Below are 21,448 nucleotides of genomic sequence, written 5' to 3' on the forward strand. Positions count from 1 at the left end.
AAATCTCCCTCTTCACCCAAAGACATCTACATCCTTGTCTCTAGAACCTGCTAATATGTTTATGCCAAAAAAGAAAATTAAGTTTGAAGATGGAATCAGCTGACCCCAAAATAGTTTATCCTGTGTTATCTGTGTGAGCCCAGTATAAGCATAAGTATCCTTAAAAGTAGAAGAGGGAGTACAAAGAGAACTTGGAATGACAGGATGCGAGAACTTGGCTGAATGTTGGCTTTACAGGTGGAGATATGGGGCCGAGGATCAAGAAATGTGAAAGACTTCCAAAACAAGGCAAGAAAATAGATTCTTTACTTCAAGCCCCCAAAAGGAATGCAGCTCTGCTGACATCTTGATTTTAGTCCAGTGAGACCCATTTTGGACTTCTGACTTTCAGGACTATAAGATAATACATCTGTGTTGTTTTAAGTGACTAAGTTTGTGGTAATTTGTTATAGCAGCAATAGGAAACTAATGGAGGTAACTAGTGGCAACTACTGAGGCATATCACTTTTGTGTACTTTACCCAGTCCTTTGTAAATTAGGAGATTTTCCTATCTTGCTGGTGGGAATAGCTACTATTCCTAGCCTTGTGTATAATGCTGGTACTGTTTCCTCTAATTCTTCTAGGTGGTTCCTTTCCTGACTCAGGGTAGATTCACAATCTGCATGCCTTGATATTACCTTCCAAGACTCAAGAACCCTCTGTAAATCTCCAGAGTTCTTTCCCTATGTAGTGCTTTCCTTTTTACTATTCTGCCCTATGAACTTTAGCCACCTTGGTCTTTTCAGACTCAACTGTCTCTTCATCTCAAATTCTGTCAGTTCCACCTGCATTCCCTTTCTGTGTGCAACAGCCCAAAACTTCTCTCATGGGAGTAAGCTGAGGGTAACTGTAGTGCTCATTTCATTTGTTTTCTGCTCTAGGGATCACTGTCTTGCTTCATGGCCTCTTGAAACAAGCAATAACCTTGAAAATGGTTATTTATTTTGTCCATGTAGGTTTCTTTCTGGTGTGAGAATAAATTCCATCTTTGTCAGAAACACGTCTCAATTCAATATATTTTGCAGCTTCCATTGTAATTTATTCTTTGAGCCTGCATTATTTAGAAGTCTATTTACCCCCCTAGTTTTATTACTCTCTCACCTAGTTACACTGTTACACTGTAGTCAGGATTTTTTTTTATTATTTTCATTTTTTATAAATTTATCATGATATGCTTCATGGCCCAGCAGTTTTGTATATTTAATGGTTCAGTTTTACACATTTTTCATTTATAATTGAAAAGAATGCATATGATGTTGCTGCAGCTTGTAACTATTGTTTTACCTATCACTTATGTATCAACTTCCCTATCATGTCTTCATCAGGACATCTGTCAATGTTTTCCAAATTATTGGTTTTTAAAACTTTTACCTGTCAGTTACCAAAAGAGGTGTGCTAAAATTTTCCTCCCTAAATGACAATTTATCTATTTTACTTTGCATTTTTGTCAGTTTTGGCATTTAAATCAATTTAGGCCATTAAAGTCTACTTTATTGGTCATTCAAAAAGACATCATTTCTCTATTGGTATTTGCTTCATGTATCTTTTATTTTTAAAATTTCTATAGCCTTGTGGTATAGATGAGCTTTTCACAAGCAGGATTTTCCTAAGAAAGCCAAAAGAACTATTGTGTTTTAATTGGAGAATTTAACCCATGGACATGTAATATTATAATGCTATAAATTACTATGAGCTACTTGGCTTACATGTTTAATATTTCTCTGTCCTTTATTAATTTCTTTGGAATTATCTTTTGATTTTACTACCTCTCCCCATTGCCAATTAGCTCAGTAAGTATATAATCTTTGGCTATTCTTGTAGTTGTTACCTAAGATTACAATATACATTATTACTTTTCTAATATTAGTAATTTCACAACTTTCCAGATAATATAAGCTTAGGAATATTTAAGTCCATTCTTCTTCTCCCAACAATAAAACTTTTTTCTGGTATACTTTAAATTTTTAGGCCCTACAATTTTTGCTTGATACAGTATTTGTTTAGGTTTATCTACATACTTTAAATATTTTTCCTTTATTACTTATGTCTCCAACCCTCTAAGTAAACATTTTGCTTTTGCCTAAAGAATTCCTGAATGTTTTCTTCTTGAGGATAAGCAATGATTTCTTTTTCTGTTTATCAGAAAATGTCCCTACCTTTTTTAAAAAAGGTCTTTACTTTTTTTTTAAACAAAATTTTTGTTAAGTACAGAATTCTACATTAGCAGTTACTCTTTTGCTGGTCTCAGAACTCATGCAGAAAAGATGGTAAGTCCTTAGGTCACAAGGAACAGGAACCATTACATGTTGGTGAAACTGACACTGTAAATACCTGTGACCCAGCAATTTCATTCCAGCTTATGTTTCCCAGGAAAAGACACCAAAGGTCATAGAGCAAGGCTGTTTATGATAAAGATGATTAAGAACCCAAATGACCATCATTAGTAGAATATATGACTAAGCACTGTAACCCAGTTAAAGGAGTGAACTAAACCTGCATATATTAATGTGAATAGACCTCAAAAACCAGAATGATACAGAATGAACCATATTAACATAGAACAGTTTTATAAAGTGTTTAAGGGTAGGGGAGAATTAGGAGGAAATAGGATGAGGGTAAAGAGGAAAAATTAAAATAGAATGTATAAAAATTAAAGTAATGATCATAATGTGCCATGAACTGAGTTTATAATCAGTCTACATTGAGCACCTGAAGTCATTCATTAATTAGGTCTGGGAAGAGGGCTGAATTCTATGGTAAACTATGAGAGCCTTCTCTGAAGGCTGAACTAATAGCAATCCATAAAGAGAACTCTTAGAGCAGCGGTTCTCAACCTGTGGGTCGCAGTATTAGGAAGGTTGAGAACCACGGCCGTAGAGCAATCATTCAACAGCATGTATTGAGGGCCTTCTCTGTTATCATCCTGCATGTCAGAACACAAAGGTGAACAAGGCAAATACAGTCTGTTGTTCAGTATAGCTGGGACTACAGACATCTGCCACAACGCCCGGCTATTTTTAGAGACAGGGGTCTCACGCTTGCTCAGGCTGGTCCCAAACTTGTGAGCTCAGGCAATCCACCTGCCTCAGCCTCCCAAGTGCTGGGTTAGGGGTAAGCCACCGCTCGGCCTCTACCATGTTTTTTGATTATTGAGATTTGTTTTTATCCTCTGATGTTTGGTAAAAGATGAGTTAGTTCATCAAAAGGTTTTCCCACATCTTTCCCAGTCATAAGGCTTCTAGCCAGTGTGAACTCCGATGTTTGGTAAGATCTGAACTTTTACTACAGGCTTTCCCACATTATTTATATTCAAAAAGTTTTTCCTCATATGGAATCTTAATGCCCTGTAAGCAATGAACTAAGTCTGTAAGCTTTCCTATAAGGGTCACAGGTATGGGCTTTTGTTCCAGTGTGGATTTTCTCGTATATAAGATTGAGCTTTTAATGAAGGCATCCCTACATTTTTACTTAATGGATTTTCTCTTCAGCATGGGTTTTCTGATGATTAAGTGCTAGCTTCCAAATAAAGGACTGCCCTCACATTATACAGTTGTAGTGGTACTCTCTAGCATATGAAGTTGAACAATAAACCCTTTACTACACTCTTCACGTCCAGTTTTTTCTGTGCAGATTCTCTAATGCTTAATAAGGCTATCACAGCACTTCAAGGCTTTGCCACACTCTTACATAGAAAAGGTGCCTGTCCAAAATGAATTTCCTTATGTTTAATAAGAAACTTGAGCTCACGAAGGCCACCCACACTGAAGATATCCACAAGGGTTCTCTGATGTCTGACAAGATCCAGTATCTGAAGGTTTTGCCATATTCTTTACTCCTATCGGACTCCTCTCCAGGATGGCTTCTTTAATAGGACTTGGGTTTATGCTGAAGGTCTTTCCAGGCTGAGAATACTTATAGGGGCTTTCCCTCCAGTTTGAACATGCTGGTGTTTAAGTGAGGGCTGCTGGTGTGCCCAGGGTTTGTTTTGTTAGGGAAGAATATTTTTGGATCAATGGCATTTTGTCCTCATTTTACACTGAGATGCTGCTGATTTTATTATAGTTGGCAATGTTGAAAATTGCGTGCAAGGTGAATGGAGGGCTTCCCATTCCCAGAGGGTTGGCAGGACTCAATTTCACAGCAAATTCTCCTAGGTACTTCAGGTCCCTTTATTACTGACACTCCCCTTAGCTTAAGGCAAAGTTTTGTGCTTCTTCAAATAGTTTACCCTCACTTGGATAAATTATTTGGAAGCCCTATAGACTTGTTCAGTGTAGGGCCCCAGAGGAATGTCTGCATTTAGTCCTCCAGACATCACCTGCTGTTTGAACTTCTGGAAAACTCTGCTTTGGAATAGACGCCTTGTTTAAAGACAGGAGTAATTATCTGAAAGAACAGGTTGATCGTGCAATTAGCATCTGTTTCCTGGAGGCAGACAGGTGGATTCAAATGTAACATATATGAGAATAGCTTACCAGTGTAACCTGGCTTATTGTACCCTCAATGAATCCCCAATAAAAAAAAAAAAAAAAAAAAAAAGAATAGCTTACAGTGAGAACCTACCTAAAACAGCTCTATGTGAAAGCTCTAAGTAAGAATATATGTTTACTTTTTCTTCACTTTCTACTCTTACCTTTAATGTCTTCTTCCTTCTGCTTTCTTTGGGTTTATCTTCCTGTTTTCTTTTTCTTTTTTTTTTTTTTTTGAGACAGCTCACTGCAACCTCCAGTTCTTGGCATCACAGCTCACTGCAACCTCCAGTTCTTGGGCTCAGGCAATTCTCTGAGTAGCTGGGATAACAGGCGCCTGCCACAATGCACGGCTATTTTTTTGTTGCAGTTTGGCCGGGGCCGGGTTCAAACTCGCCACCCTCGGTATATGGGGCCAGAGCCCTACTCACTAAGCCACAGGTGCCACCCTCTGTTTTCTTTTTTAATGTTCTCAAAATAGATGTTTAGAACACTACTTTCGTGCTTCCTTTATAAATATAGTTACCTGTACTTTCAAATCCAATAATTTACCTAAAGAGTCAGAAAAATTATCTGGAACATAAGTAAATCTCAATAAATCATAGCTCTTAGTAATAGTAGTATTATCACGAATGTAAAGCCTGAGAAGTAAAACAGAAGGACAATACTGGGGAGATTAAGATCTGCTGAGAACATATAACATAGGAAGTAGCAGATGAAAAAAAGAGATCATCACACTAACATTAATAAAATATTTTATTATTTATTTAGTAATAGCAAGAGATTGTAAAAAACCTCAAAGCTGGAAGGGGTTATCAGGGAGCATCTGGTCTGTCTCCCTTATTTTTAAGGATGTAGAAGTTGATGCCCAGCTAACTGGCATTAGCTTAGGTAATATAATTATCATAAAGACAGGTTGAGATCCGGGGCTCTTGAATCTCACTTCCAGAGTTTTTACTAGCACAACTTACTGCCTCTTAAAGCCCAGGGTGGTAGATGAACATAAATCTTCGGATTAAAACTCTCAAAATAGAGCTCGGTGCCCATAGCATGGTGGTTACGGTGCCAGCCACATATACCAAGGCTGGTGGGTTCGAACCAGGCCTGGGCCAGCTAAAGCAACAATGAGAACTGCAACAACAACAACAAAAAATAGCCAGGCATTGCAGCAGGCGCCTGTAGTCCCAGCTATTTGGGAGGCCAAGGCAAGAGAATCGCTTAAGCCCAAGACTTGGAGGTTGCTGTGAGCTGTGACACCAGGGCACTCTACCAAGGGCAAAATGGTGAGACTCTGTCTCAAAAAATAAATAAATAAAAATAAAACTCTCCTAATAGGCCAGGCGTAGTGGCTCATGTCTATAATCCTACCACTCTGGGAGGTCGAGGTGGGTGGAATGCCTGAGATTCGAGACCAGCCTGAGCTAGAGCAAGACCCTGTCTCTAAAAATAGCCAGGCATAGTGTGGGCGCCTATAGTCTCAGCTACTTGGGAGGCTGAAGGAGTTTGAGATTGCTGTGAGCTATGACACCATGAAACTCTACTGAGGGTGACAAAATGAGACTGTCTCAAAAACAAAAAAAATTTCTCATAATACAGCACAGTGGTTAAAAGAACAGGTTGTACAGTCAAACTTCTGGTTTCAATTCCTGGTACTACCTACCATTTTCTAGATGAATAACGTTGGTCAAGTTATTTAATTATCTTTGTTCCTCAACTTCTTCAGCTGTAAAATGGGCACATAGTAGTAGCACGTGTCTTACAGCACTGTTCTGAGAAAAAAAAAATGTATATATAAAAGGCATTCAGAAAAAGCCATGGAATAGACATCATGCCATAAATATTGGCTATCAGAGCAAATACACTATTTCAATGTTGTCCTTAATTATTCACTGCCTTCTTTATAAGGATTATTTTACCAACTCCATAGATAATACACTTGGTCATTTTACTCATTTTGGTCAATGAAATATAAGTGGAAGTGACATGTGCTCTCCTGAGCAGAAGCCATCATGTGGTCCTCCCATTGTTTTTTTCTATTATCACAAAAGCAGCATACTCAATGTAGGACTACTCTTCTAATCTGAATCCCAGAGTAGACAGAATGTGTTGTAGAACTGCAACTGATCCGTAACTAAAATGCAAGATAAATAAGAAAAACCTTTGTTATATTAAGCCACTGTGATTTGGGGAGTTCTTGGTTACATGATAAAAACTTCTTCATCATAATTAGCCAAACTGACTTGTACAGTCTCCAACCAGTCACCATACTAGGGGCTGTAGAGAATCCATGAGGAGGAATAATCCCTGCAATCAAAAAACTCATAGTCAAATAAGCAGGATAAAAGAGACAGATAAAGAAGTAAAACATAAGATAAATGTCCTAAGGAATAAAACAATGTGCCATGAGAAATGGAAGAAGGGAAAAGTAGTTATAGAAACAGAAGTATGCTTGTTTAGATATTAGACATCAATAGAGTTCATCCTATGATTTATTTATTTATTTATTTTGAGACAGTTTCACTTTGTTGCCCCTGGTAGAGTGCTGTGGTGTCATAGTCCACAGCAACATCAAACTCTTGGGCTGAAGTGATTCTCTTGCCTCAACCTCCTGAGTAACTGGGACTACAGGCACCTGCCACATGCCTGGCTATGTTTAGAGATGGGGTCTCGTTCTAGCTCAGGCTGGTCTCAAACTCATGAGCTTAGGCAATCTACCTGCCTTGGCCTCCCAGAGTGCTGGTATTATAGATGAGAGTCACTGTCCTCAGCCAACCTAAGATGTTTTAATGAACTGAACAGCCACCAAGATTTATTCTAAACATCTTCCAGGCTAAAGTGGTCCTTTTCATACTTTTTGATAAAGAACTTTGGAATCCCAGCTAAGCACCCAAACTGTGACTGACAACATCCAGAGTTTTTTTTCCCCTGAGGAATAAACTGGCTTTCCTTAAAAATTCCTCTATTACTATTTTTTTTTTAAGACAGGGTCTCACTATGTCACCCTGAGTAGAGTGCCATGAGTGGCATCACAACTCACAGCAACCTCCAACTCTTGGGCTTAAGCGATTCTCTTGCCTCAGCCTCCCAAGTAGCTGGGACTATAGACGCCCACCATAATGCCTGGCTATTTTTTGGTTGTAGTTGTCATTGTTGTTTGGCAGGCCCTGGCCGGGTTCGAACCCACCAGTCCAGGTGTATGTGGCTGGCACCCTAGCTGCTGAGCTATAGGCACCGAGCCAGAGATTGCTCTGTTATTAATGCAGACTTTGAAGTGGGTTGGCTTTATGTCTGGGCAAGAATAAAGTTATCTATTCATCTATTCATCCCCTAAATCATTACATAAAGAATCCAATGTGCCACACAGAATAAGTATCACAGGTCCTTCTCAGGGAATTCTATCCTCTCTACCCAATACTTGCTTAATCCATCTGAAATTTGAGGGACATGACTTAATAATCATTTATTTTCCCAACCATTTAGATTAAATCTAATACTTTTAACCATCATATAAAGCAAGATTATTACATAAAGCAAATCCATGAACATACTCTCTTAAGCCACATGTAGAAATATTTCACTGAGTTAGACATTTCATGGGAACATTAACTAAAACTACACTCCACAATATGAATCAGTCTTAAAAACATAATGTCAAGAGAAATAAGCCAGACACAGAAAGTGAATGGCATACAAAATTCAAAAACAGATAACATTCATTAGTGGTGTTAGAAGGGATCCTGGAGGAATAGGATTCTGGAAGGCTGCAAATATTTTGTTTCTTGAGCTGAGTGTGGGTTACACAAGTATGCTCACTTAGTTTAAACTGATACAACTATGTTTCTGATTTGTGTTTTTTTTTTTTTTTTTTAGATGGAGTATCACTTTGTCACCCTGAGTGCCATCATGTCATCATAGCTCACAGCAACCTCAAACTCTTGGGCTCAAGTGATCCTCTTGATTCTGCTTCCCAAGTAGCTGGGACTAAAAACACCTAACACTATGATGCCTGGCTAGTTTTTCTATTTTTAGTAAAAATGGTCGCCTTGAACTCTGGAATTCAAATAATCCTTCTGCCTTAGCCTCCCAGACTTTTAAGATTACAGGCATGAGGCACCCGTCCAGCCTTGTGCATTTTTTTGTAGGTATGTTGTAATTTAATAACACACGGAAGTGAACATTAAAGCTTTCGTTTCTGGCCCCCGTGTGCTTTCTTCACTATTATGTCAGCATTGTCTTTATTTCCTAGGGGAAAAAACAGATTAGTCTTTTAGTTTTTGATTACTTCTAATATGAAGACAGGACAATGATGATGAATATATACTTTCACATAAAATTGGAATAACTGTAACTGCTTTATTAAAAAATCTAAACTTCACTGGGGGACATATATTAAATAATTTTGTATAAATCTCCAATCACTGTGTTGCTCTTTCCTGTTCCTGAGGGATATCTAGAGCAAGTTGAAATTTAGTCCAATTTAAACTTTAAATATCATTTCTCATTTTATCCTTGTCCTCAGTGATTCTTCTCAAATTCCTTTTCATCCCACTATTGTCTGCTTATAAGGACACAAGGACTGTTTTAGGGTTTACTATGATCTATTTTAAGTATTTCTCCTTTTAAAATTATAGTTGAAGACAGTATCCACTCTGTTATTCAATATTCTTTACAAAGGGACTCAAATAATATGTTTATTAGAATTTAGTTCCTGGAAAAGTTCACCTCTGTAGTGAAATATAATTGCTTTCTTTTGTTAGGGAAATGAAAAACAATATAAACTTATTTTCATTTTGTCTTAATTTCCAGAAAACTTCACATCAACTTCAGTGCTCAACTGTATTAATCAGTTTTTCTCTGAGAAGAAAGAAATTTATCATTAGTATTGGGTTGAATGGTGGCTCCCCACAAAGTTTTGTTTATGTCCTAATCCCCAGAACCTGCAAATTTGACCTTATTTGAGAAAAGGGTCAAATAAGATATATTTGTAATACATCACATTACAGATGTAATTAAGTTTACAATCACAAGATGAGATTATACTAGGCCAAAAGATTATTTATATGGGCTCTAAATCCTTCAACAGAAAAGACAGGGCCAAGCATGGTGGCTCATGCCTGTAATCCTAGCACTGTGTTAGGCCAAGGTGAAAAGAGCCTTTGAGGTCAGGAGTTCAAGACTAGTCTGAGCAAGAGTGAAACTCTATCTCTACTAAAAATAGAAAAACTTAGTTGAGCGTTGTGGTGGGTACCTGTAGTCTCAGATACCTGGGAGGCTGAGGTAGGAAGATCACCTGAACCCAGGAGTTTGAGGTTGCTATGGGCTAGGCTGATGCCACAGCATTCTAGCTTTGGCAGCAGAGTGAGATTCTATCTCAAAACAAAACAAACAAAAAAAAAAAAAAAAGAAAGAAAAGACAGAGCAAAGGCGAAGGCCAGTGTGGGGACAAAGTCTTGAGATTTGAGTGATGTGGCTAAAGCCTAGGATTCTTAGAAAGTAGAAGAAGCCAGTAAGGACTGACCCCTAGAGCCTTCAGAGGAAATATGAACCTGCCAACACCTTGATTTGGACTTTGGGCCTCCAGAACAGTGTGAAAACATATTTCTGTTTTTTTATGTCATCAAGGGTGTGGTAATTTGTTATGGTAGCCCTATGAAACTAATATATCATCTAACGAGATCAAGTAAGTAACACTCAGCAATGTTGTTATAGCTATTAACCTATAAATGTCATTTGAGGACATAATAAGTACCACTTTTTTTATGCTTTCTGTGGGTGATGTTGTTATTTAAAATGGTGCCCATGCTGGGTGTAGTGCCTCGTGCCTGTAATCCTAGCAGTTTGGGAGGCTGAGGTAGGTGGATCATTTGAGCTTAGGAGTTCAATACCAGCCTGAGCAAGAGTGAGACCTTATCTCTACTAAAATAGAAAAATTAGCTGGGCGTTGTGGCAGGCACCTGTAGTCTCAGCCACTTAGGAAGCTGAGGCATGAGGATTGTTTGACTCAAGAATTTGAGGTTGCTATCAGCTATGATGATGCCATGGTACTCAACCCCAGGACGACCAAGTGAGACTCTCTCTCAAACAAAACAAAGCAAAACCTAATACACGTTTTAGGAAGGCGTGGGTAGAACTGGACAGTTGATTCTAAAGCTTGTATGTAAATGCAAAGAATCAGAAATAGCCAAGCAGGATACATAAAGTAGGAGAGGAAGATGGTATCAAAAACTGAGCCAAGTAAGTAGGGCGCTGGCCCCATATACCAAGGGTGGTGGGTTCGAACTTGGTCCCGGACAAACTGCAACAACAACAACAACAAAATAGCCAGGCATTGTGGCAGGCGCCTGTAGTCACAGCTACTCAGGAGGCTGAGGCAAGAGAATTGCCTAAGCCCAAGAGCTGGAGGTTGCTGTGAGCTGGGACGCCTCAGCACTCTTTCAAGGGTGACAAAGTGAGATTCTGTTTCTCTAAAAAAAAAACTGAGCTGATCTAGAAAGAGCTGAGGTGCCAAGTGTTGTAGTAGTCAGATAAAACAAGCCAAAATGATAAAGTATCAGTCAAGCCTTTAATCAGCAACAGCATTAACAAGAAGCACAACAGAGAAAAGTACTGGCTTTTGCAGTGTGCCATTCTTACCAATGGAAGAGCCACACAAGGGTCAGATGAATCAGTAAAGATATGTGGATCATCTCACTGCCATGGGTGCACCAAACAAAAGACTCGAGCAGTTTTATGGACCCAGGGGCTGAGAAGAAGAAGAAGGCAAAGTATTTTCAAGTATCCTGATCCCAGTAAAGGTGCTTCAAGTTGCTTAGTGGAGGACTCTAATAAAGAGACCTCCTAATGGGGATGCCTGGACTAGGAATGCAGATATGTCTGAGAGCATGGCTAGCTGAGGGATCCAAGTCTTTGGCTGTAATGCCTTTCAGAGAATACAATGCATTGACTTTGCCCATAATCCGGTATGGGTAGGGAAGCTTTGCCCATTGTAATTGCTATGGTCAGTTCTGAAAAATCACTCATAGAAATCTGGCTTGGAGTCTGGCTCCTCACCACTTTACTTTGTTGTGAAGTACATTGTTGTGGTATCCAGTGGAGCAAATCATTCCACAATTTCCAATAATTAGGAAAATCTGGTATTGATACAGGGTTAGTCAAATAAAACAATGGAACATAATAGAGAAACCATAGACCCATGCATACATGAAAAATTAATTTATGAGAAACTGGCTCTGTAGAAGAGTAGGAAATGATAATAAGTGATGTAGGATCTAATGAATATCCGTATGAAAAAAAATAAAATTTGACTCTACCTTACTCATGCACAAAAATCAATTTCAAATGAATTACAGATGTAAATGAGAAAGCAAATTAGAAAACTCTTTAAGATCATAGTGATTACCTTCATCATCTCAAGGCAGAGAACTTCTTTAAAAAACACAGAAAACAAGACATATACATAAAATAGGAAAAAACCAAATATGAGACTATGTTAGAATTAAAAACTACTATTCATCAAAATCACCATTAAGAGAATAAAAAGGCAAGCCATAGATCTGGAGATGATATGTGTATTCCTTGTGAAAAGGATTCATATCTCGGGTATGTAAACAATTCCTAAAACACGTGTAAGAACCGAATAGGAATTTTTCAAAAGAACACAAAACAAACAATAAGCTTAGTAAGCCTACTTTGTCCAAGACAGCTCATCTCTCAAGGATACCAACTGCACAAACAATGGTGTGAAATAACCTAAAAGAGTTGCAGAGCCTTGCAGTGCTGGCACACCCAGCAAGACATGCAGGAGCACAAAAGGTCCAAGGATGACTGTCTCTCCCAACCATGGATACAAAGTAAAATGCATTTTTTTTTTTTTTTGAGACAGAGTCTTATTCTATTGCTCAGAGTACAGCGAAACACATCTTACTGCACTAAGTGTTTGAAAAACACCAGCTTAGAGATTGTGTCTCACACTTTTTAGCACAGCAAACAGAATTTCATGGTCTGGCCCTGGTATACTACTTTCATGTATGGAGTCTATGATTGGTCCTTGAAAACTTCCCTCCCTTTGCCCGGATGTACTATGCTTTTCACATGTTGTTATTGCTGTACCTTCCTTCATTCTTTTTCACACACATGGATCAAGAACTAATTCTTCTTCAAGCTTTCATCATCCTTAAAAGCCTTTCCAATGTCTCCTGAGTTATTGTTATACTTTCTTCAGTGCAAAGTACTGAAAATACTCTAAATCCAGTGGCTTTATCACTGTAATCATTGCTTTCTATCAACTCTCCTTGTTGTCAAACAAACTGTAAGACCCCTGAGATTACAGTGCTTTTTTTCACTTATTTTTGTAATCCTAGCTTCTGGCACAAGGCCCTTTCTAAAGGAATCATTAATATCTCAATTTCAGGTCAAAAGGAATAACTGTAGTACATGTATCCTGATCTCCAAACAAATGATTCAGTAAAAAAAATTTCTCTTTCCAGAATGTCTGCTCCTTCAAAGTCTTCAAAATACTCACCATTCACTACTTATTAGTATTTCTTTGTGTAATCTGGGGGAGGAGACAGCATCACTTTATTGCTAATCCCAGAATGGTGTTCTCCACGCAGATGATTCTGTCTGCAAACCTCCATACTAGGAACAAAACAAGATAGCTAGGGTCAAAAAGGTCAATACTAAAAACATTTAAGACAACAGCACAGAAATGGTATGACAGGGGAGATCAAGAAACCACAGTTTCTCTCAACTGCCAAAGATAAGCAGGGCAAAGGAATTCACACTTGAACCTGGCACAGGAAGGAGAATTTCCTCGGCTTCTGCCAAGGCCCTTCACTTCTGTCTGTAAGTACAGTATGTGCTTTACTTTTTCTAACATACCCTACTCTCTGAATGACATCCTATCTCCTTAATTTGATCTCCAGAACCATGACCTTCTCTGCTTTCAATACCCACATCCAGGCCTTATATAAATTACTTGGGACAGGGTGGTTGGCATTACCTCAATAGCAGAGGCTTCATAATGTGCTCTTTCACATGTTCTGTGACCTCAGTGCCTACTAACCACAATTTGGCTCAGAGTTTCATGAAGTCTAGTGTGTCTCACAGCTGAAGCATTTCAGAAGAGTTCAGGGAAACTGCATCCCTTTGCAACACAGAAGGCAGAGAAGAGAACATCATTTCACAACCAGTTTTCCCTCCTACCTGTTTAAAATGTAGAGCAGTTTCTACTAATTCTTTTAATTTGGTATTCATCTTGAACCTCATGAGTTAAATTTCAGGGACCAAAACTTTCAGGTTTGTTACTCAGGAGCAAGAAATCACTGTTAAAATAGAATAATAACAAAGTCCAGATTTCATTCCTAAATTTTACATGTGCATAAATAGAGTTTCGGGATTAGGGTTAGGAAGTTAGGTTATGGTCTGGTGGACAGCATTTAATCAGTCTTGAGAGCACAGTGATAAATCAAAGGCAAAAAAAAAAAAAAATCAACAGGTTAGTATTTCCAGATTCAATGAAGATATGTGGTCCCTCTCTAACCAACACTGTTTCCAGTGTGAAAACATAATGTTTCATCTATAATACTGGTAGCAAAAAGACAACCAAAGATTTGGACAGAAGAGAAATAAAAGTGAGACTCTGTCTTAAAAAAAATGTTTGAATTACTCTAGTTTGCTTACTAAGCCAGTATAAATTATGATATATGATGTTTAAATGGCTTTACCTTATGAGTTGTAAAACTGCATTCTCAGAAGCAGATGTGATTTTAAAGCCTTGCTCATTATGCTGTTGGAGTCACTTTTCAGTGACTTCTCACTTCTTTTAATATTCCAAAGGATGAAGTGTCAATTAAGACATTAACTTTTACTATACTCTTCTTCCAATGGTATCTTCTGATATAACAAAAGGCCTTTGGGATATATTCACCACATGAATCACTGATGACACTTTCCTTTGGCATGTATTTTCTGGTGTTTAGTAAGATTAGAGCTCCCACAGAAAGCTTTCCCACACTCATCACACTCATATGGTTTCTCTCCAGTATGGATTCTCTGGTGATGAATAAGGGTTGAGATCTGGCTGAATGCTTTTCCACACTCTCCACACTCATAAGGCTTTTCTCCAGAGTGAATCCTCTCGTGATTAAGAAGGGCTGAATTCACATAGAAGGCCTTCCCACACTCCTTACATTCATATGGCTTTTCTCCTGTGTGGATTCTCTGATGTTTGATGAGGGCTGAGCTCACACTGAAAGACTTCCCACATTCATCACACTCATAAGGTTTTTCACCTGTATGGATTCTCTGACGTTTGATCAGGTCTGAGCTCACACTAAATGCTTTGCCACACTCATTACATTCATAGGGTTTCTCTCCATTGTGGATTCTCTGATGTATAATCAGGTGTGCCCTTACACTGAAGGCTTTCTTACACTCATGACAGGTATAGGGCTTCTCACCAGTGTGGATTCTCTCATGCACAGTGAGGGTTGAGCGCACACTAAAGGCTTTTCCACAGTGATCACACTCATAGGGTTTCTCTCCAGTATGGATTCTCTGATGTCGAACAAGGCCCGAGCTCTGGGAAAATTTCTTCCCACATTCACTGCATTTATACCGTCTTTCTTCTGTGGGCCTGCCCTCCTGCCTTTCTAACTGGTCCTCATACCAAGAGACATTTTCATATTCAGGAATCAGTAAAGTATCCCCATTATATATGCCAGGGACCTTCTGGTGTGAGTCCATCTTTATAAAAATCTTCCCTTCAGAGTTGACATCTGGTTGATACCTATGGCTTGATTCCTGCAATAATAAACAGATCTTTCAAATATACTTTATTCCCTGTTGCTAAAGCAATATGATACTGACTAAGGCTGTCAAACATGTTTGGTCATTCCAGGACACGCTAATTGTACAGTAGCCAGATCATGTTTTCATTCAGCCTATACCATGACCCAGTGATATCAAAAAACTATTGAAATGAACACCTGTCTCAAATGTTTATTTAAATCTATTGTCTATGAAGGTATCTAAAATACAGAATCTGGGATTTTTATATATCATATAAAAATGATATCATTCCTGGGCTGGGCATGGTAACTCACACCTGTAATCCTAGCACTCTGGAGGCCAAGGTGAGTGGATAGCCTAAGTTCAGGAGTTTGAGACTAGCCTGAGCAAGAGTGAGACCCCATTTCTAAAAATTGCCAGGTGTTGTGGGACACCTGTAGTCCCACCTACTCGGGAGGCTGAAGCAAGAGGATCTTTTGAGGCCAAGAGTTTGAGGGCGCTATGAGCTATGACACCACAATACTCCACCAAAGGTGACAAAGTGACACTGTCTCCAAAAAAAAGATCATTTCTACTTTAAAGACTTTTAATCATATTTAATTAAATTGGGGGAAAACAAAACAACCTGAAGAAATTTGCAGATAAAGCTGATGAAGGAATATGGGAATAGAGGAGACAAAAGAAACAGACAGTCACTAAATTTGGAAAAATGACAATAACATCATTAGCATATTTTTACCACCAGAGGAATCTATACTACTTGGGCTGGAAGAGAAAAAGGAACCAAAAAAGGTCTGCTGTGCCATTGCTACTGCTGCAGCTGCTTTTATGATAAGCAGTATCTCAGCAACAGGGATGCTTTGTTTCCTCTAGAATTGTGACAGAGTAAACCCTTTACCTCTGCAAGGAAAGGGATCCCAACCAACACATTCCATCTTTATAATTCAGACCACTGCCTGGAGAACTTAGTGGATTGCTGCCACTCTCTTATCCCCTGGGAACAAACCCAATTTTGTCTCCAAAGTTGATAAAACATTTTCTTCAAACTCATACTACACTAATCATCTTTCTGCCTTTTTCCATGTTACAAATTGATGTGTCCACAGTAGTTAAGTCAAGTGAACAACAGTATGCACACTTGATATGATTAAAAAGGACACTTCATCTCTGTAGTCTTCCTCCCCAAAACCTATCACCTCAGTGTAAGAATGACAAAAACAGTCAAATCTCAATCCAGGCAACATTCTACTAAAAAAAAACCCAAAAGACAAAAAACCCCCCAAACTAATAACAATACAACGAACACAAAGGAGAGATAAGGATTTAGGGCCAAGAGAAAATAAGGTCTTCATTCCTCCACTTTGTGCATGGATAGTCAGCCATGTTAAAAAAAAAAAAAAAAGTGAGCCAGGATCACTCCTTTAAGAATCTTCTGAGTCTCAGAGAATGCCAGGGGCTAGACTTGAGATGTGGGCCTGGTAAAGCTCTCAGGTGCAGAACACACCCTGCCCCAGCCAGCTCTTTCTCAGGGTCTCTGGACAATAGCTCCACCAGTTCAAAAGGGTCAGGTGAGAAGGCAGAGGGGAAGAGAAGGGAGGAAGAAGGGAAGAGAAAGAAGGAGAAGAAAGGGAAGAGGAAGGGGACAGAGGGAAGAGCGAAGGGAGAGAGAGCAAAGGGGAGTGTGTGGAAGAGGGTGGAAAAGGGGAGAGGTAAAGAAGAATGAGGGGACAGAAAGGGAAGGCCTGAGGTAACCTGCTGCAACATGTAGTTTTCTCTCTTCCTAGCTGGCTGTGAGGGAGGATACCCGGCAAAAGTAAAGTCTAAAAAACCAAAGGCTCCTTAGAGAAGCCCAAGGACACTCCTGCGAGGTCCTCCCCAGGGTAACCCAGCTCTTAGGAATTTGTAAACCTTAGTTTCCTAGGTCCTTGAAACTAATGCTTGCTGCTTGCTTCTGCTTCTGTAAACCCTGCACATGATTTTACAACTCCAATGAGAAATAGGGTAATTCCTTTGTCTACTTGTGAGTCCAATGAAAGGACAGGGACAGAGATGATGGAGGTGGGCTCATCACTTTAAAGGCTGCTGGCCTGGTGAGTTTCCCTGCTGGCAAATAAAATTCTTTCCCCTATGATCTTTGGCGAAAGTCTATAGATTTCATTTTCCAGTCCTGCAACAGCTGTTCACTCCTGGGCCCAAAACCTTAGGGAAAGTACAGAAGGAACTCACCTGGAAAACTGCGATTAAACTGTCCAAGTGATGGAAGCTGATACAGGTCTAGAGAAGTCGACTTCTGTGCAATCATGAGCCGTGGCACCTGGCAACCCACTCCAGGATCCTGGCGGCTTCCCTCTCAGTGGTTGGTGAGCTGACAAGAATGGGATGGAGGTGGGAGGTGGGAAGAAAGACTATTTATTCCAAGAAGGCATTTTACACTTCTTATTTCCTTTGATCCTTCAGGGAAGACATTAAAGTCCTACTCTCATAAATAAGAAAATTGAGAAAGCAAATAAAATTTATGTGGTCAGACAACATATAAAACAGCCTGGATGATATTTGCATCTGGGACTTCCCTCCCCAGTGAGCCACTGTATGGCTTCTCAGGGCTTAGCACTCAGAGACTAATCTGTAAATTTAACACCACTCCAATAAAAATACCAGCTTTTTAGAAGATATTAATGTTCACGAAAAAAAGGCCAGGCGTCTAATGCCTGTAATCCTGGCACTCTGGGAGGCCAAGGATGGTGGACAGCCTGAGCCAGAGCGAGACTTCATCTCTAAAAATAGCTGGGCGTGTGGCAGGTGCCTGTAGTCCCACCTACTTGGGAGGCTGAGGCAAGAGAATCACTTGAGCCCAAGTTTGAGGTTGCTGTGAGCTGTTGATGCCACTGCACTCTACCGAGAGCAACAAAGTGATACTGTCTCAAAAAAAAAAAAAAAAAAAAAGTTCACGTAAAAAAATAAGCAAGACTACATGGAAAACTGAAAAAGGGCAATTGGAGGAGTACTTGCCCTAAAGGATTTTAAAAGACTTAAGACTTAAACAGTGTGGTACTGTTGAGATAAACAAATGGTACAGAAAAAAAAGTCCAAAAATTTCATAGGCAGAAATTTAGCATATAATACAGGTAACAGGAAAGACAAAGAAAAGTATTTCTTTCAATAATATACTATGTATAAGGGGAACTGCATAGTCATCTGGAAAGACATTAAATTGGATTCCTACCTCATGTTATATACCAGAAAATATTTCAAATAAACCAAAGTTGTTATCAACAAAACCAAAAAAGTACCAAAGAAAAATGTGAGTCTTATACAGGGTAGCGATAAAATTTGTGTGCAATTTAAAATAGGTAACTTTATTCTTATACAGGGTAGAAAGGCCTTTCTCATTATGAGCCAAAATCCACAGGTCATAAATGAAAAGATTAATTTGACCCACACATAGATAATCAAAACTCCTGTGAGGCAAAACAAAGCATATTAAGCAAAGTCAAAGACAAAAAAATGGAAACACAGTTACAGCTTATATTGCAGGTAAAAGGGCAGCAAAGATGGAGCTTCTGAACAATAAAAATCTTGTAAGTGGCAAGGGTCAGCTGGATTTACTCCTGCTGCAGCCTCATTGTGAACTTAATCAAACTTTGCTAAGCATTCAGAATTTACTTACCCTGATCCTGTTAAGCAGGTTCTTTTGATTTGTTGTTTGTTTTTAGTCTCAAGTCCCTCACTTTTAGAACCTCCAAAAGACCATAGAATGTCAAAGTTTAACACAACTCCGCTGTAGAGGGAAGAGTCTCTATCATTGAAATTTCAGTGGTATATTCTTGGGTGATACTGGAGAGAGAGTTATTTTCTCTCTGCTCCCAGAGTAGGCATTTCTGGCCAGGTTATCTCCTGGCCATATATAAGAGCTGGGACCTGGAAAAAATTAAACACATGAATTTATGAAGGAATCACTGCAGAAATGAAATCAGAGCAGGCCAATCCCAAGGTAAGAAGAAGAAATAATTGAAACAAATATGGGGATAGCACTTCCTATGTACCAGGTACTGTTCATGTAACCCTCATTACAACTCCAGGCAGGTGCTTTTATCATTCCCATTTACTGATGAGAAAATGGACTGAAAGATTAAATAACTTGGCCAAAATCACAACTAGTCTGGCTTTAGACTTATGCTTAAAACATAAGAGAAAAAAAGAATCCCTAAGAGACTATCTCTCCCTTCCCACCTGCTGTCTGTATTCACCCAAGTTGTTGAAGTTCTCCAACTTAGCCATTTCTGCAAGGACAACTCTCCCTCCTTTAGCCAGTGCTGCTCCCATTCCCTGACCTGGTGCTTCTCAGGCAGGACAGTCAGAACTACGGGAATGGGCCTCAGCCATTGTCAACTGGGCTGCTTAGCAAAGCATTGTCAAGTGGGCTGCTGGAGCCAGCTGAGAGCACTCTGGCCTGGAGAGTTTTCTCGTTAACAGAATCGTTGAGAGCAGGGAAACTAGGTCCTCTAAAGAGGCACTGGTGCAGCTTTCCTGTAATTGGAGAGTCTGCAATTCAGCAGGATTCCTTCCGAGGGCCTTTTCTTCAGGAACACTTCTGTAAAAGAAATATTATTTTACTCAAATAAAAAGCAAATGCTGTCGTAGATGTTACATTAATTAGTAAGGGTTATGGGAGAAAAAAGTGCAATTTTAAACGAGGAAGTAATTTGCAAAGGGCTCTCAGATCACATGGTGGTGCTGCAAGTCACCAAGGGGATCTCCTGGTCATTGTCTCTGAGCACCGGTGGGAGAGGGAGAAGGGCATCCTGAGAAGAACACACTCGAGGCTGCTGAAGATGGCCCTGGCAAGGATGGAGGTAATTACCAAGGGGAAAGGCGACCATTTATTGCCAACCTGAAATGCACAGGTCTTTTCTGCATTCAAAAAGAAAGGTTACGGGCACAAGAAGTGGACGAGGAAAAGGAAGCCTCTGCTGAATTTCGAGCTCCTAATAGTTATCTCCAGTTATTCGTAGTTTCCCCCTCTTGTTTGAAAAAGCAAGCTGAAGGTCTGGTGCGCAATGGTATCAACTGTACTAGAAGCAATTGTACTGACCTAACTTACAGTTGTGAATGAAGCTCTGAAGCCGGCAGGAAGACCAGGGCTATAACCCTCAGAGGGAAGCCGTCCCAACTGTGGGGACTCGCAGCTCTGAATTTAGAGTAAAACCCTTTCCTGGGAGGTTACATTTGGGTGTTAATTCCCACCCACTGTCCCACTCTGGTTGGCCTGGGGACAGAAGGTCTAGCTCGCCGGTTGCCGCACAGCAACACTCACCCAGCCAAAGCCCAAATGCCTACCAGCCTATTTTCCGGGGAGCTGCAACCAGGTACGCGGCTTCTCCGCAGGGCGGAAGTGCGCACTTCCGGGGCGGAGGCCAGTTTAGCCCGAGGCTGGCAAAGAGTGGCGCACCTTCTACCTGTACCCGTCGCAGTGCAGATTAGCTCCGGCCGGGGAGCGAGTTTATCCTGGGCCATCCGCAAGGCTCTAATTTCCTATCTCACCTTCACCAAGGTGGGTTTGTAGGACCATCCGTGAATTTTGAATTTAAAACAATGCAGCTGGTGAAACATCTCTAGTGCGGCCCTATAGACCCTCTTTAAACGGACACACAGGGCCACAGCAACTCTGGTTAATTAGCAGTGATCAGAAAGCCAACGCTGTATATTCCGCATACTTGAATGTGTTCTGGCTTGTGATTTCCTCAGAGAGGTGGTAATTATTCTTGTTTATGGCTGCCCACGGAACTGTTGAGGGCAGGAATTTAGCCATGTTGTCCCCAAGGCTAAATCTTAGGTAATGGACAGCCTTCTGCTAAAGAGATAACCCCTAGTGCTTTACCACTGATGCTACTATGGTAATGAGTCAAGATGTGGAGGGCTAAAACTAGATTTGTAATCAATAACATTTGCACTCCTGAAACACTTGGCATAGGGATGGTGGCAAATTTCATGAGGAAACCAATCTTAAAACATCAATTTTATCAACACCCTGACATGTTGCTGAATTCTCGACACTAATGCTCCTTTTTCTTACAAACCATAAAATATTCTCTTAAAGCTCAGCATAGCCCATTTTCCTAATGTAATGCTAGTATTTGGTATCTTCTTT

At 39.8% G+C, this 21,448-nt stretch overlaps 1 protein-coding gene across 9 annotated transcripts; it reads right to left on the reverse strand.

The window, feature by feature from the left end:
• Window positions 1–9,292: 9,292 nt before the first annotated feature.
• LOC128593665 (zinc finger protein with KRAB and SCAN domains 8-like) lies at window positions 9,293–20,991 on the reverse strand. 9 transcript variants are annotated; one of them, XM_053601894.1, is made up of 8 exons: window positions 20,192–20,991; window positions 19,632–19,891; window positions 18,968–19,218; window positions 17,527–17,665; window positions 14,235–15,312; window positions 13,031–13,146; window positions 11,143–11,251; window positions 9,293–9,363 (listed from the first exon to the last, which is right to left on the reverse strand). In XM_053601894.1, the coding sequence occupies exon 5, from the start codon at window positions 15,253–15,255 to the stop codon at window positions 14,446–14,448; it is 810 nt and encodes a 269-aa protein (XP_053457869.1). In that variant the 5' UTR covers window positions 15,256–15,312; window positions 17,527–17,665; window positions 18,968–19,218; window positions 19,632–19,891; window positions 20,192–20,991; the 3' UTR covers window positions 9,293–9,363; window positions 11,143–11,251; window positions 13,031–13,146; window positions 14,235–14,445. The 9 variants fall into 9 exon arrangements, with proteins under 9 accessions (XP_053457869.1, XP_053457875.1, XP_053457876.1 ...); XM_053601900.1 differs by having other exon boundaries at window positions 19,531–19,891; XM_053601901.1 differs by adding an exon at window positions 11,909–11,931 and having other exon boundaries at window positions 18,968–19,891.
• Window positions 20,992–21,448: the final 457 nt, after the last annotated feature.

The sequence above is a fragment of the Nycticebus coucang genome, chromosome 9 (genome assembly GCF_027406575.1).
Source record: "Nycticebus coucang isolate mNycCou1 chromosome 9, mNycCou1.pri, whole genome shotgun sequence".
Taxonomy (NCBI): domain Eukaryota; kingdom Metazoa; phylum Chordata; class Mammalia; order Primates; family Lorisidae; genus Nycticebus; species Nycticebus coucang.